This window comes from Bos taurus, chromosome 4 (genome assembly GCF_002263795.3).
Source record: "Bos taurus isolate L1 Dominette 01449 registration number 42190680 breed Hereford chromosome 4, ARS-UCD2.0, whole genome shotgun sequence".
In the NCBI taxonomy this organism is placed as follows: domain Eukaryota; kingdom Metazoa; phylum Chordata; class Mammalia; order Artiodactyla; family Bovidae; genus Bos; species Bos taurus.
In genome coordinates this window covers 62,741,109-62,758,987 of record NC_037331.1, presented here as the reverse complement: position 1 = coordinate 62,758,987, position 17,879 = coordinate 62,741,109, and the positions used below count along the sequence as shown (strand labels likewise).

Genomic DNA, 17,879 nt, shown 5'->3' with positions numbered 1-17,879 from the left:
CCTGGTAAGCTACAGTCCATGGGATCACAAAGAGTCGGACACGACTGAGCGACTTCACTTCACCCTTGTGTTACATGACATCGATGTCTTCATCTATATGAAGGAAAATGCTCAGCTCACTAAGTTTTTGTGAATCTTAATAACAAAAATTATAATATGTTCTAAATATTAACTTATTTTAAACCCTTACAGTTAGCCTGATGTAGGGTAACCTAAGGAAAATATCTAGTCGGATGTCTATTTCATAGCATGTGCTTCCTGAATGTTCATTTTCTTCCACGTTTCTTTTCCCCTGTGATTCCACTGAGTCAGAGATAAAGCAATGTCATTCTCTGATAAGAGTTCTGAGATTATGCTTCTTCCTTTAAATGTCAATCATTAGAAAAAAATTAGAAGAAATGCAGTAGAGGAGATTACACTGTTTTTCCAGAAAGGTAATGGAAAATTACTCAGCATTTCAAAACCCTTAGCCCCATTTGGCTTTGACTACATAATAGTCAGGGATAGCATACCACTCTCTGAAAGAAGGAATCAGGTTGAATTTCATTTGTGGCACAGATATTGTCCATATACGTAGGCCCAAGCTTGGGTTACTGTTTATTTTTGGCTCCCTCCAATACGCAGAGACAGAATGAAAGCTTTGCATAGACTGATAGATTGACAGCCAATTCCCATTTCTACATGTGTGCACTTGGTCTCTAGAGGGCTAGATTTGGGTATCAGTGAAAAGGTGGAATCCAGACTGTCTCCATCTCCCCTCCATGTGAGAAAAATCACACCAATGAAACCTTTAGGGATTATATTTCTCTGAGGATAAAAACAGGAAAGCGTTTTGAATGACTTTGCCTGGCTGTAGAACCTGATACTTAAAACTTCATTTTCACCACCATCATCACCATCTGGGCATCGAGTTCAAATACAGCTTGGACGAATTTCATTGATTTATCTGGTATGAGATTTAAAAAAGAGTTTTGTCCTCAGCAGACCCTGTTTTTTAACACTGAACTCTTTTTTTTTTTTTTTTTTCTCTTTTTCTTGATTAGGGTAAAATTCTCAACAGGAAAGGATGCTGTCCTATTTGCACTGAAAGTAAGTTTATTGAAAATATGCTATTAATATTTTTTGCATTTTATAGTACAGCAAGAAAAATGGTGGTGTAAGTTTTCAGCCTCTTTTATTTCTGTGGGAATAGGATGGGATCATCTTACCTTGCTACAGACAATTAAAGTCAGTGGTAATCCTTGTACAGAAGCACAACTAAGACAAATGCGAATGTTTCTGCTGGGATGTGTTGCTGTGAGAAATTTAGAAGACAAATGGTCTCATGAGGTTTTAGGAAGGGCCAGGTGGCTCAGATGGTAAAGTGTCCGTCTACAATGTGGGAGACCCGGGTTTGAGCCCTGGGTTGGGAAGATCCCCTGGAGAAGGAAATGGCAATCCACTCCAGTACTATTGCCTGGAAAATCCCATGGACAGAGGAGCCTGGCAGGCTACAGTCTATGGGGTTGCAAAGAGTCCGACATGACTGAACAACTTCAGTATACTATCACTATAGATAGCTTGATGTGCCTTTTAACTGCTAATAGCATTTGCAGCCATAGTGACTAAAAGATAATGATATCCTATAAAACCAAACGTTATATATAACCTAGGAGAGATTCTCCTTCCTTCCTTATGAAGCCAAACAGTTGCCCGTCTTTCTCCCTCACCCTCACCACGGCTTCATCGCTGTTTCACTTGGGCACATCCAGTGATGCTCTTGGTAAAGAGAAAACAAGAGGTCTTGGCTTGGTTTGGTTGGCAATGGTGTAGCCATCCTGTTATTTTTAACTGAGATCTTGAAGGTTCTAACATGGCCGTTTTGAAAGCCATCTGGGACTGTACTACCCACCACTTAGACAGCATAGCAACAGATTTCAAGTTATCCCCACATGTAAGTGTGCCCAGATCTGTTAGCAAACCACTGTTTCAGTCCCCTCACATCCATATGGTTTCTAGATAGCTTTCTGAAATGTTTCACTGAAGGAGGAGTATTCATAATGTCGCTGTCAAATTAGTATGATAAGCAGGATTAACCCAGCCATGGAATCTATTGGAGTGTATTTTATGAGCCATTCAGGCTTAAGTGGGCTTTGATGATAGTTGAAAGCAGCTTTCACATGGAAACAGGTTTGTTTATTTCACTTGTCTGAAGCCAGAGTTTATATTACTAAGAGTTATCCTGGCTCTTCTTTTTAGATACATAGGTTCATTATATATATTATCATATATACATATATTGCTATTCACACATACATATATATATATATATATATATATATATATATATATCTCACTATTTTTTGAGACAGAGATATTAAACAATTATGCATTGTACACTGGATAAAAGTGCTGGCTGAATTAAGGAAAATTAAGTTATAAACTTAATAAAAGAATTTTTCTTTAAAGACAAGGAAGTACATAAATTAAGTCAAAGGAGGCCAACTAAGTATATTAGTAGAGCCTGGGATGCAGGAAGAAGAATTAGCTACGATTAACACACCAGTTGATTTTAAAACATGTGTATAAACTATTACATTTAATCATCTTCCCAGAGATTCTCTGAGGAAATTTTGTTTATGGATGGTTTGGAGGCCACTTCCAGCTTAATTCTTTTTTGGATGTGCAGAGTCAAGCCTAAATTGATGAAGTTTTCCTCTGTATCCATGTCAATGAAGATGTTTACATTTCCCTAGAAAGTATCTCCTAGTTAAAGTAGAGACCGACCACCAATGAACAGACAGGTTACATCTTCCCATCTCATGCTGTCAGGCAGGAATACTGCTTATCAGCTTAATAAGAAAATATATGGCCAGTCTTGTAAAGAAATAGGCTAAATCTTGAATTACCAGACTTTATGTTACAAGGATGATTGTTGAGATCGTTGAGAGGAAAGCTACATTTCATTATTAGTTTATCCACTATGGGCTAGTCTTTCCAAATATATTGGGTTCGCCAAAAACTTCCTCTGAATTTTTCCATAACATCTTACAGAAAAAATACAAAGGAACTTTTTGGCCCACCTAATAGCATACTGGTGACTTATTAGAAAACAAAAAGGAAAGAAAAGAAGAATAGAAGGATGAGTATGACAAAAACCAAACCAGATTTTTAACTGGTCATATTAAATATTGATTGGACATGTGTTGTACATTGTATTGTAAGTATAAATGTTGTACATGTGAATAAGCCCGTGACTTCTGTCACTGAGAGAGGCAAGTTGGCAAGGGAGAAGTCACCCTGCTGGAGGGATGCCAAGGAGATGACTGACTCTGTGCACCTGCATCCAGCAGGTCAATATGGGACGAGTCCAGGCATGTGGTTCTCGGTCCAAATTGAGGTGATATCATCAGATGGCGATGTCTCAATTTCCTTTGGTGTTCTTTCCATCTGTTTACTCTTTCTTGCTCTCCAGCAGTTCTTCCATCAATGCTGTAAAACACATTCTACTTGGAGAGGTTTATTTGTTCAGATTGAGTTATGAGTTCAGAGAAGGCAATGGCACCCCACTCCAGTACTCTTACCTGGAAAATCCCATGGACAGAGGAGCCTGGTAGACTGCAGTCCATGGGGTCGCTAGGAGTTGGACACGACTGTATAACTTTCAAGTAGACAACCTGAGCGACTTCGCTTTCACTTTTCACTTTCATGCATTGGAGAAGGAAATGGCAAGCCACTCCAGTGTTCTTGCCTGGAGAATCCCAGGGACGGGGGAGCCTGGTGGGCTGCCGTCTCTGGGGTCGCACAGAGTCGGACACAACTGAAGCAACTTAGCAGTTATGAGATGGGATGACTTCCAATTTTTTTTAAAGCAATGCCTAGACTTTCATAGCACATTCAGGTAGACTTATTCCGATGTCCTTTAGCTGCAGTCTAAAGACCTCCTATTTTGAAATTCCTTTGTCATTATATCCAAGATCCAGAATAAACCTTAGAGCTCGTTTTTTTCCTCCTATGTCAATTATGAAAACTCTTCTGGTATATGAGTTTCTAAAACAGGCAAATGAAGTTTGAAGTACAAACTAAGGCTAGTATTTTCTAGAACCAGAAAAATGACTGATTTCTCTCTCATTCAAATAAGATCACACATACACATGTATATATCCCGTTAGTTACTACAGAGTTTCCAACCTCAGTGTTATTGATTGTTTGGCCAGATAATTCTTTGTGGTAGGGGCCGTCCAGTGCATTGTGTGATGTTTAGCTGTGTCTCTGGCCTCTACCAACTAAATGTCAGTAGCAACCCAACAATATCTTCAGAAATTTCCAAACGTCCCCTGGGGGACAACATCACTCCTGGTGGAGAACCACTGGTACTCTAAACAGAAGTAGCGGCATAGGTGAATCCAGAAACAAACACCTATGGTACTAATAACAATAAATTGACTCCTTTAGTTAATTAATTAATTTTAATTAGAGGGTAATTGCATTATGATGTTTTTGGTCATACATCAACATGAATCGGCCACAGGTATACATGTGTCCCTTAACACAGTGATGAGATGGAGTAGGAGCATAAAGTGAGGCTGACCTTTGCTGTTGTAAAAATTGACATCGCAGAAGCCTTTGGATTTAACGGAATGTGTTTCAGTATTTTCATTGCCTAGCTCTAGAAAAAAATGATAAAGGTATCATTATGTCTCAATTGATTCAAGTCACCATCTTTGTTTTAGTTGCTAGGAAGCTAGAAATAAATTTGTATCTCATCTCCAATAGCATGTGGCTTTTGAGTAATACACTTTCTCCTGACTTCATCTTATATTTTTTTTACCTTTGGATGTTTTGGATTATTTAGTATGGATGCATGTAAGCTATTTCCAATCCTCTTTTGGAAGGAGGCAAGATAAAAATAAGTGTTAGTCACTTGAGTCATGTCTGACTCTGTGACCCCATGGACTGTAGCCCACCAGTCTCCTCTGTCCATGGAATTCTCCAGGTAAGAATATTGGAGTTAACCATTCCCTTCTCCAGAGGATCTTCCCAGCCCAAGGATTGAACCTGGGTCTCCTTCATTGCAGGCAGATTTTTTACCATCTGAGTCACCAGGGAAGCCCATATTATGTATGCAGAATGGCAGTCCACTCCAGTATTCTTGCCTGGAGAATCCCATGGGCGGAGGAGCCTGGCGGGCTGCAGTCCATGGGGTCTCAAGGAGTCGGACACGACTGAGCGACTCACACACACACACACACACATGCATAAATAAAATGGACTGATTCCATAGCATCCAATCTAAAGCTTATTTTGGTTATCTGCAGTAGTTAAATGAGCATTGCATTATTTCCAATAGTGCCATTCCATCATCTGTTTCTAAACTCCTATAGAATTGCTGCCTTATTGACTCGCTTAATCTGCCTTCATAGTGTTTGAGGCTCTCTCAGACCTCTGAAAGGAACAGTGCAGAGAAAACTCAAACATATAAAATGTTTTTATAGGCTTCTCCTTTGAGTCAGTGCTAACAGTAATTTATAGTTACCCAGGTACAATATTGAGGTACAAAATTGTTATACTCCTCACAGTACAGTAGTCTTCAAAGTCTGAAAGACCGATGATGATTCCATAAAAAGACAGTCCTCTTAAAATCAGACCTGAAGAAAGTGTGTAAAGGATTACTCTCTTTTATTAACATGGGACATTCTTTTTCCAACTGAAAAGAATTAAACTTGATTTGGAGGATTTATTTAAAATAAAATATTTGAAGTGAGCTAAACAAACTTTATAAAGCTTTGGTGCAAATGCTGTTTCTTGCCAAAGTATGAGCTATAGCTTAAAGCAAGTCCTGCTTTCCCTGAGCTGAGGGTCATAGGACTGTGAATTGGGTGCCAAGAAGGCCACTGTCTGCTGTGTGTGTAGCACTTGGGTTTGTGTAAAATGTTATCTTAGTGTGTGTTGTCAAACCGTAGGCAGAATCTTGACCTAGCCACCCAACAGAGACCTGAATCAGATAAATTCTTTGCTGGCAGAATGTCTGTTTTCATACATGGAAATAGTACTCAGTGGCAAAATTTTCACTGATAAGAGATGGAGGGGTGTGTATGTGTGTGTGGGGAGAGAGAGAGAGGGAAAGAAAGACTGACTTTGAGAAAAAATTTAATCTCCTAACCATCTGTTAGATCAGAGGCAACCAAAGGTAATCCAGACATAGATGCCCCGTCTCTGACTATCTCAGATTTGTTAAGCTGTGCCTGTAGCTACATCAGTCTTAACCATCAGAATCCCAATCCCAAAGGAAAGTTCACGATTACATAACACAGAGGAGGGTAGGGTATACTGAGCACAGATGTGCATTTAATTGAAATAACCTCAACTACATGTCCCACAAGTAATAGGAAATATTAGGTTTCAGCAACTTAGGGTGCGAGGAGGCTCACAGTTGCCAGGTGACTCTTTAAAACCCCCAAGAGTTAGGTTTCCAGCTGTGTGCAGCACTGGGGTGTCTGCTGTCCAAGAGGGCCCCTGCATGCTGCTTGAACCTACCATGGACATGGTGCAATTGCTCTGGCTGGTCTTGGTACATCTTTCTTAAGTCCTCGAGCATGGCTACAGCGACCTCCAATTAAAGAGTAGTTGTAGAAAGGGGGACTGCAACAACTTAATGCAATAGTGACCTTGGGGTCCATTTTATGAGAAGTCTCCACTGACAGAGGTTCTGCAAATTCGTAATGCTGAGTTTGAGCAAGGTTTCTGGCCTCCAAGACTGTAAGCAACTCCAGGTCCCTGGACACCAGGAGTCTGTCCTTAACTCAGGAAAGCGAGGAAATTTGAAACCGGAGCTCAAGATGCTTGTAGAATAAGAATTTGTGGTGTTGACTTTAGCCCTGCCGAGGAGGTGTTAAGCTAAGTAGCCACTGAAGTTTCTGCTCCAGTGTCTGGAGGTGGGTTTGTCACTGCTCCTGAGGCTCAACCAGCAGACGGGGTGGCAAATAAACCCCACTGTACCACAGTGGTAGCTGGGAAACCCCACACAGGCGGGAGCGGCATTAGAAGGGAGTGAGGGAATCAGTTTATGTTTTCTTTTATATACTGCTCTAAGGAATATTGTTTCTTTAAATGTTCTGGCTGTAGATTGATGTAAAGTTGGAGGGCCCTGAGGTTATTAGGGGTCCTCTTTTATCCATGACCTATTGTCAATTTCAACAGGGTGTTAGTACTTCTTAAGTTGTGACTGTTAACAATCATCACCACCACCATCATCATTGTCTAACAATAATGGCAGTAACGGTAATAGCAACAGCAGCCAATATTTATTTAGCATCTGCTATGTATTGAAACAGGTCCTAGGCTGTCTTTTTTTATCTTATTTGATCTTCACAGTCGTTTTGACCATTTTATGGCCAAGTAAATGTCATTAGCTCCATTTAACAGCCAAGGAAACTGAGGCTTTGAGGTTATGAATGATGCCCAACATAGGTTGTGGAGCCCAAATCAAGGAAGTCTGGCCCCAGGGCTTGGACTGGAAATTCTGTCTTTACTTCTCAGTCATTTTGTTTGATATGATAACCAGTTGCAGTTAGGAAGGGAAGAGGTCTGGAGGGCTTTTTGACTAGTGGGGATTAGAGATTGGAGAAGGATTTTAGAAAGAGTTTCTAATTAGACAGCGTTTCCCTTTACACCACCCAGGAAGAGATGTAGATTCAGACGCCCATGCTTTCTTTACCTGGTGATACCCTCACGTTTCTGCTCAGGTGCAGAGCAGTTGGTGTGCTCTGTGCTCAATGAAAAATCAAACTAGCATGGTTTTCCATGTTATTCGTTTTTCCTCCTGGAAACTCAAGGTTGAGATGGTTCCAGCAGTAAGTGAAGATCACCCAAATCTTCTTACTTACAATAATAAAAGACATGTAATTTGAAATTTGGAATAACTGTATAAATTCCATCAGGAGTAAGAAAGAACAAAATCTCTCTGCCAGTCAAGCTTTTCACCATTTTAGCATCATGGAATTGTATAAATGAATGGACCTTAATGTAAGGTCAACCTTCCCACTTCTTAGGTAAGGAAGTTGAGGCTAATGGTAGTATTAACTGGAAGAACGAGGATGAAAACCTGAACATTTTTTATTCCCTACTCCAATATTCATTCTATAATATTGTATGGTCTCCCCAGAATTTTGCATGGGAAAATAGTTTTAATATAGATGTACCATTATTAAATCACTAATTGAAAGTGACTTTCTTGCCTAATTTTGGAACAGTATATTTTATACATAAAGATATGTATAAATTCATTACTAGATATATGGTACATTTCACCAAGGCTGCCATCTTGAATCTCAAGAAAGATGCAAATGCCAATTTCTAAAGAAACTTATGAACAAAATCTCTTAGCAGTAGTGAATGTAAAACACAGCTAAGTGACAAACCAATACAAATCCCAAACTATGAAAAATATACTTTGTGGAAAAAACTTTATGGTAAATTACACATTACTGTCTGCAAACCTGAGGCAGACTTATACCTCTCTGGAGGTCACATTTCCTCTGAGTAAAATAAGAACAACACAAAACCGCTACTCTGCTGCCACTACAATTGCTCCTATTACCAGCAGCAATTTATTGAATGTAAATCTGCGTCAAGTATTGTGATAAATGCTCTCCATGCATTCTGTCACTTAATCCTCACAACAATCCATGCAGTGGAAGCTACTGTTATTCTCATTTTACAAATGAGATCTGAGCGTCTGAGAAATTACTAATAAATAAGGTGTGTGCCTGCTTCAGTCATGTCCGACTCTGCAACCATGTGGACTTCAGCCTCCAGGCTCCCCTGTCCATGGGATTCTCCAGGCAAGAATGCTGGAGTGGGTTGCCATGCTCTCCTCCAAGGTATGTTAGCCAATAGCCTGATCCATGAGATGCCAATAGCCTGGTCCATGAGACTCCAGAGCCCAAACTTTTAAGCACTATTGTATATTCTTTGTTGACTACATGTTGGAGGTTTACTGCCAAGTATACATGAAGTTTGCCAATTTCTTTCCTCTGTACATGATTAGGGGCTTCTATTTGAAAACATTTGTATCTATGCACCTTTTAAAACCTTATCTGTGTCTTTGAGATCACTGAATCTCCAGTTTCTTGGATTACAATACTTGAATTCTAACCTTCCCTGGCAGTTGGGAGATATGATTTATTAACTACACTCTGTGGTTCCCCTTGATGTGAAGTTTATGTTTATGAATAGTATCATCTTTTTCCTTACCGAGGTCCTCCTCTTGGTTAATGCGCTCCTCCCCCAACCACTGCTCCCCTCCTCTGCTCTGCCCTTTCGTATTTCTCCTCAATGCACATGTCTGCTCTGCTTTTACTTTGTACCTTCTCATCTTGTGAGCTCACGGCCCTGCCTCCATGGTACCCCTTCTGCAGTTACTCTCTCAGTCTGGTTTCACATTTGTCTAGATTTCCAGGTCCTTAACACAGGACTTCTTGGCAAGATATGAATATGGCAGATCTCAGTTTCTCACTTTTTTGGAGGCTACATTCTTCTTTCACAAAGGACTGTGTTTGAATTTGATTAACAGTTGCTACCTTTGATTCTCTAAATTATCCGGGTTGGGAGTTGGATGGAGAGATGGATGGCTGTTTCCAACCCCTATCCGTTGACTGAATTCTGGCACCCCTTTATCCCAGCTGCACAGGTTTTGAGTCTTAATGTTATTTCTCATACTTTTGGCATTTTTCTCCCATGTTGATCATCAGTCATCAGGTCTGGTTGATTGTCTCTTTGCATTGCTTTTCTAATAAATAATTTCCTTCCCATTCCCACGGCAGCCAGCCCCTCATCCTATTCCCTGTTGTTAACCTCTGCCTTTTCTTCTTCAGCCCTTTGTGCAAGCCACTGTCAGAACCCAAACTTGGCTTTCATGAAAACTACACCAGCTTCCTTCACTGGTCTCTTGCAGAATTTCTCAAAGTTTGTTTTATGAAATGCTAGTGCTGAGGGATCCTCATGAGTAATATTTTCAAAACAAGTTTCTATGATTAAATACATTAGGGAAATGCTGGGTCAAGTAAACTTAAATGTGTTTCCTCACTGCAGAATTCTCAGAGCCCTTTACATGCCAGTGTGCAGGGTAAACTTTCAGGAGGATGATGGAGTATAGAGTCCCTCCCGAACTAATTTGGGCTGCAGAGGTTTTTTTTTTTCTTTTTAATTTCTACTTATTTTGGCAGAGTAACAGGCAGGATTGATGTTTCATAGAAAACATGTTAAGAAATGCTGGTTCTTTGAAATAAATTTAAACTTCTCAGGCTGACAATAGATCTCAGGCCAGTTTATTTAGACGGCTGGGGTGTTTTACATCTCCTGAAGCAACTACCCATTCTGGGCAGATTGGTCTCCTATTCTAGTGCAAGCTGCCTTCTTTCCCATGTTTAACACTATCATGGTAACAATCTTTTGGTCTAGAGGCTTACTCCATTCAAGCTCTAAATCTACATTTTGTTTGTCTTTTATAGATGAACTCAACATTGTCTTTTCAACACATTTACCTTTTATAAGTATGTTACAATCTTATCCAGTTCTATTTCTGCCAGCAGCAGATTTGCAAGATTTGCATAGCATTTATAATGATACAACCAGTAATGACTACTCTGTGAGCATCTATTATGTTCTCAGCATTTTCACAATGCTGTCTTTATAACCACCATGCAAAGTAGTTGTTCTTCGACCCATGTTACAGATGAATAGACTGAGGTTATGTAAGTAGTACATGATTTTGTAGTCAGTGGGTGGCAAGACTGGGATTCAAACCCAGGACTCTATTCTAAGCAACTTAATATTCGCAAAGCTTTAAAGTGGTTTCAAAGCTGGGCGACAGGTTAATTTAGAGATGAGAAACCCATCTCTCAGGTAAAAAGTTCTCTTTTCTGATAAACAGTAATTTCTAGCTTTAAGACAGCAGACATTTTAAGGTCAGGGCTTGGATTAGAGAGTGTCAAAAATGCATCTTCTATAACAAGTTTGTATTAACATCAGTGACTTTCCAGCACTCTGGAAGGTGTCATGGAGGACATGGATAAAGGTTGATACAGACCCCTGAGTTGAGGAAATTGCAATGTGTTTGGAGAGACAAAATGTAAACACGTTAAATGACAGAACCATATCATATAGTTTATAATCAGATAGGCATTGTTAAACTGAGGTTCATGAACTCCTAGGAGGTCATTGGTTAGTCTTGGAACAGGGTGTCTATGAATCTCTACATTTGAATGGATACACTCATTTTCACTTGGAAGGAAGAGTGTCTATACCCATCTTCCTATTTCCTAAAAGCTCTGTAATCCCAATTTGTTAACAACAGTGACTGCATGGGATGCTGTGGTATAGGGTATAAATGGAAATTTCAAGTCATGGTCAGGGAGGCACTGGCTTCAAAGCCACAGAGATTGGGTTGGATTCTTTCTTTACTACTACTTGCTTAGAGACCACGGGCAACATGGCAGTTTCTTCAGCTTCACTGCTAAGAAATTAGGGTAATATACCCTGTGTAGACAAGTAGTGAGGATTAAAGGAGATAGTGCAACTATGGAAAGCATCTGGCATGTTGCCTGGTATGAGCTAGTCACTCCAGACTAGTTGCCTTGATTTTTGCTAAATTCATTTTTTTGCTCTTGTCTCTGTAAACAAACTGAGTGTTTTTAAAACAGTACACATTTATTATCTTAGCAAGTCCTGGAGATCAGAAGTCTGAAATGGATCTGAGTGGGTCCAAATCAAGGTGTTGGCAGAACTGCATCCCTTCTCAAGGCTCGAGAGGATCTGTTTTCATGCTAGTCTAGATTCTAGAGGTTGCCCATTTTCCTTGATTTGAAGCCTCCTTTCATCTTCAAAGCCAGCAGTGGTGAGTTGAGTTCTTCTCATGCCATATCATCGTGTGACACTCACTTCTCTGCCTTTTTCCTTCACTTACAAGTGACCACTTGTGATAGCATCTGTCCTTCCTGGATTACCCAGGATAATTTGTTTATAATTCAACTAATTAATTGATTAAGCAAAATTCTATTAAATTATTTGCTGTACACCATTTATCAAACTTAACTATTTTTGTGAGTTCAGTGGGAGCAGTATATTTTTCCTACTGAAATATAATCTTTAATTAATCAACCTTTCATTTAGAAAATATTTGATATCTAATATGGATTATACCAGTCATTGCTGTTGGTAATGCATAGATAAATCTGTTTATCCAATATTAAGGTAGATCCTCCAGTGTACAAGGCAGAAGGCAGTGTGTCAGACACTGAGAAGTATACACAGAATTTATGTGTAAGGAGTTTAAGGCCTGGTTTAGGCATTAAAAATACATTATGACTAAAAGCTAGGATAAAAAGGAACTATAGTTAACAATAGGGTCATCACAAGAAAAAAAATTTTAACTATGTTAGGTGAGTGATGTTAATTAGATTTGTGGTTATAATTTCAAAATGTATACAAACAGAATTATTACATTATACATACAAAACTAATATGAAATTATAGGTCAATTTTACCTAAATTTTAAAAATTAAAAAAATTGAAGTACAAAAGCTAGGGTAGAAAGTGCCTCCTCATAAGCATACTGTGGGTTTGGTGACCATATTTTTAACCCTCAAACTGAAACACATAATGTGACTAGAATAGAGTATTGGAAGCTGACCATCTCAGAAAATCTGAGCCACGTGGTCAGTTTTGTTTTGGGGACTTAGAACAGAGAATTGACTTTGGCTGAGGCCTGGGGAGTTGGTACATGAGCTAGAAGCTGAAGAATTCCAGTGCTGTGAACTGTGAGGTGTGGGCAGGCATGGCCAGTGCACAGCCAGGGTGAGAGGTGGGGTAGCCCTGGGCTCAGGTGGGGAGGCTGCACACAGGATGTCAACCAGGGCTAGGGGTAAATTTAGTTTATTAGATCTCAAATGTGGGGGGATGTGTCCTTTGCTCTTCTGCTTGAGGTTGGAAAGGATTTGAGGTTATGGAAGTTATTGGAAAAGAAATTTACATTCTTAGCCCTCTCTCTATCAAATCTTTTTTTTTTTAATCAGTTTCAGGTGCCTAGTCAACTTAAAAAGAAAAAATCAGCTTTTTATTTGTAGATTTGTAAGTCTGTCTGGTGGATTAGGGATGAGTGGAAAGAGACTCACTAGGCCCTTCCCCCACATTCACACAGTAAAGTCAGATTAAGTTTTGATTTAAAAAGCCAAGGGTGTAAAATCTGAAAGGAATCCAGGTGCCCCTCGGTGGAGCTTCTGTTGGTTTTGCAGGCCCCCTCGGGGAAGCAGCTGTCAGGGACACCTCTGAGCGAGGCCAGAGCCTCCTGCATGGGGAAGTTCAGTTCCTGCTGGGTCTGTTTATATTGGAGGCTTACATCATGTCAAGAGGAGCCTAGACAAACAGTACAAGGGCTTGTGCTCAGGGCAGTGTTTCTAATCCCAGCCTTTCCTGGTTCTTGACCCAAACTTGGCATCATCACAGCTCTTACCCACCTGGGGTTCCCAGGGGGCCCTGCAAGACCCAGTGGCCCTGGAATTCCATGGGCCCATTTCGCAGCAGTTGATGTGGAGGAAAGTTGAAAGCCATGTTTTTATTTGATAGACTTCCTTGTGGTTAGAACACTACTCTGGAAATGTGCTGATCTGCGTGGCGGTGTGGTGCAAGGAGTTGGAGAGACGATTCTGTTCACAGAGATACTAATGGACTGAGAATGAAAGTCACCTTCTGTGTTTTCAAAGTGACTTTAGTGACTGGGGAAATCTTGTGTTAAGTGAAGAGGAAATAAAATTTCATGTACAGGATAATCTTAACTTCGTTAAAAATATACACAAACATACACACACCCCTGACACCCCAAAATAGTAAACAAGGATTATTTCTTGGTGGTGGAACCGTGAATGAAACTTTTTTTATTCTTATGCTTTTCTGTTTTTGTTTTATTGTATTCTGGGGGAAGCGGGTTAGAATCTTCTCAATTTCTCTTATTTTTTTATGACATGAAGTTGTATGCATACATGTGTGCTAAGTCGCTCCAGTCATGTCCAACTCTTTGCGACGCCACGGACTGTGGCCCATCAGGCTCCTCGTCCATGGGATTCTCCAGGCACAAATACTGGAGTGGGTTGCCATGCCCACCTCCAATGAAGTTGTACACTTTCCCCTTAATTTTCACTGACGGATGTTTTGAGAATAATCACTGCTCTCAGAAGGAAGGCATCTTATTAGAATAAATATACTCATGGCAGAAATAAATGTACCTGATGAGGATAAAAGCAAAACATTGGAATTTTTTCTAGAAGCAGCTTGACTCTCTTAATTCTTCTAGCTTTCTTATTAAAGTATGAAACATTAAAGAGATACTTTTTAATTCAATACTTTCAATTTTTAAAAACAAATGTCCTTATTCCAAGAGTATACATAGTGATTGTAAATAATAAAATGTAAATAATAATGTATATACACATAAACAAGAAAGAGGAAAATAAATATCACACATAATTTCATTACCTAAGAGAAAAAAACATTATTAGTATTTGGGTTTATGCACTTCTAATCTTTTTTTCCAGTGCCTAGACATTGTATACATATTACTGAAAACAAACCAAAACAAAAATGACATCTGATGACTTGACTTAAAGGACTATGAAAAGCCCTTACATACTGCTGCTTGTAAACTGACATTTTCCCATCCTCTGACTTAAATATATTCAAGCAAGGATAGGGTCTGTTTGTTCAGCTCTATCACTACAGGCTTCCCAGAAGAATGTGACTGGACATCAGGATGTCTGGGACTGTGGCTTATTTTACTGGGTCTGCTGAACAAAATTTATATGCAGATACAGTGTTCATTTTTGTCCCCTAAGTATTTCTCTAGTTTTCTTTTTCAGAGAGGCAGATTTGGTAACCCTGAGAGTCTCACTTTCAGTTTTTCTCCAGTGCACGTGTTCGCTGCTTTTGCGGGATCTGGCATAGGGACCTTGAGCAGACAGAAAAAAGGGCCAAGGTTTCAAAATTATTTTAGTGCCCCCAAATGCAGCATGTATTTCTCAGGCATCTTCTTCCTCATGAATTTTTGTTGGCTTCTTCTGTTTTGCCGTTACAAAGAAAATCATCTTGTTCTCTGAACCCTTCTCTTCCACAAGTTAGGCCTCTTGAAAAATATCTTTCCTGATAGCCCTGCTACTGCTGCTAAGTCGCTTCAGTTGTGTTCGACTCTGTGCGACCCCATAGACGGCAGCCCATCAGGCTCCCCCGTCCCTGGGATTCTCCAGGCAAGAACACTGGAGTGGGTTGCCATTGCCTTCTCCAAGGAAAAGCCCTACTCAGACATAATTTCCCTTGCCTGGTATCCGTGGATGTCCCTCACTGCTTCCTGCCCAGCTACAATTCAGCTCAGCTTTTCCCAGGACTCCTGGGCCATGCTGCAGGCAGTATATTTTCTGTTGTTTCTTTGAGGATTTAGTTTGCCATGTAATTGACCTTATTGACATACACCCGCACTTGGACTCTTAAAAACAAAAGGACAACAAAAATGAAAACAGAAAAGTGTAAGGCAGAAAAAAAATATCACTCATAGTTCTACCACTAAGAAACAACCTCAGTTTATAATTTTAGGGTTTGTAGGTGTTTGGATATTTATTTTAACATGGTCAAGATTTGTTGTATAGATAGAATTTGGTTTCCTATTTTTCATTTAACATGGCATAAGTATTTCTTCAAGCACGAACATTAATTACACAAACTTTTTCAATGACTAGATAATGGTTCATTTTCTGGATTTCCTGCCAAAGGCTTAGCTCTTTGTTTAATGTTAGGAGAAAATCTAAATATCCATTTTCTTACAATGTGTCCGTGATCAGTAGGCATGGAGAACAGTGCTAAGGTGTGTAGTGAATTCTTGGTAAATGTTAGCTATTACTGTGTTTGTTAGTGATAATTTTGATGCAGCTGGAGTCAGAACACCTGGAGAAGCCATACGATGTCCCCTGCAGACTCCAGGCAGAAATATAGGGATTCCCTGTGCTTGCTCAACAGCAGAGAGCGGATTTCTCAGGAGTATAATTTCAGCTCCTTCATTTATGTCTTGGCCGTTGCAAGCTGAAATCCATCTGTTACGAGCTCGAGAGCTCAAAAGCCTTGATTGGTTCTGGGTTTTCTTGTTGAATATGTGGCATTAAAAACTCTGAAAAAGCCCTTTGCTTGAATTTGGTGCATCTGGTGGTCAGGTTAACATTTAGTTCATTTGTGGCATGTGGTAGTATTAACTTTGAACTATATGTCTCCTGATGCCACTTGGGGTGTCCCAAAGAACTTCCTTGCTTCCTATCAACCAGAAAGCACCATTCTCATACCAGGGAGGGATTCCATTCATCAGAATGCGAGAGAAATGTGTAATAGGACAATTTTGAAAGTAATAACATGGAGAAGGGGACTGAAAAATGCAGTATGGAGTGGTTAGATAGGTGGGAAAACTAGTTGGAGTTGGGTATAGGATTTGGAAAGTGGGGACTGGGTGCTGTGCGCTGCAACAAACTGAGTAAAATTTGAGTTATACTGAAAGACCAACCATAAAAAGGATAAGAAAGAAATTGAAATGGAGGGTGAATTAAAATGTTGCTGCTGAGCTCTCAAGCTTTCTCTCCCACCTTCTTCCCCTAAGTAATCCTTTTCTATAATCCTTGAAGTATTTGAACCCTACATATCAGAAACGATCAGTTCTGTGAGTCTTTATTAAATGTTGACAAGAAAAGCTAACTTAGACAAGTAATTCATTTATAAAATTCCCAATACATCTAATTTATGTGGAGTCACATGAAATTGACATATGAAATGACATAATGTATCATAAAACAACATTAATTTCCAAACACTTTAGAAATTAAACGCACATATTTACTTTGGATCCAGTTGGTCCTACCAAATCTGTTGGCACATCCTTCCTCCCAATGGATGCTTCATTCTTCCCTTACATCTTCAGAATTATTATTTATATGAGATAGTGTCATGTTCTTGACCTGTTCTAGAAACTGATCTTTTTATTTTAGTTTGGACTAATTTCTCTGAATTTCTCATTTCCTGGTTGTGTATGCCTTCTTTAAAACAGATAAAATATCTTTTTATGGGAAACAAATCAATGTCAAATTTTGTTTAAAAAAAAGAAATGATACTTAATTTTCTATATAAACCTTTGGAATGCCCTAAAGCATAAAACTTTACTTGGGTCTCATAGTATTGTATTACTGGTATTTTGAAGTGATGAATTCATTGAAATTTCTTAAACTTAATAAATGATGGGGTTTGCAATTTATTTTTTATCCAACTTTTGATTTTGAATACAAAGATCAAAATATAGGAGGCTTGTATTTCTAGAAAATACACAGAGACAGTTTCATCAGTGTTTTGTTTCTTAACATTAAACATGTATCTGTTTGGCAAGTCTGTTTATCTGTCCTTAGAAATATATGAGTATTGAATATAATACTTTTTTAAGACCATGAATAACATTTAGAATACCATGTTCCCTGATTTTTTGAATCAGTTAAAAGGAAACAATATTGTTGCTTTGATGAATTGTCATATATGCTGCTGCCTTTTATTTATATTTTTGTTCTCATTTATATGGATTATGAAATTTGGCCAGTTCTATTTACAAAATCATCCTAATTTCATTTCTCTAACCTTGACATTAAGACCATAGAAGCATATCAAGGCTCTAAAATAGAGATGCTTTAAAAATTCAGAAGTGTTTTAAGTAACTTTTAAGTATAAAAGCACCAGAAGTACTTCATATCCTATGAGATTTGGTACAAACTTTTGGAACAACTGAACTTTTTTTTTTTTTTTAAGTTGGTTTTCCTTAGTGTATTTCTGCTCAGGCC

The 17,879-nt window shown here is 39.1% G+C and overlaps 1 protein-coding gene across 2 annotated transcripts in view; it reads left to right on the top strand.

The window, feature by feature from the left end:
• BMPER (BMP binding endothelial regulator) overlaps positions 1-17,879 on the top strand; it is a 252,730-nt gene that overhangs the window by 158,023 nt on the left and 76,828 nt on the right. For both annotated transcript variants that reach the window (XM_059885635.1, NM_001077997.1), the window contains 1 exon segment: positions 1,044-1,089. In XM_059885635.1, the coding sequence (XP_059741618.1) occupies positions 1,044-1,089 (46 nt within the window).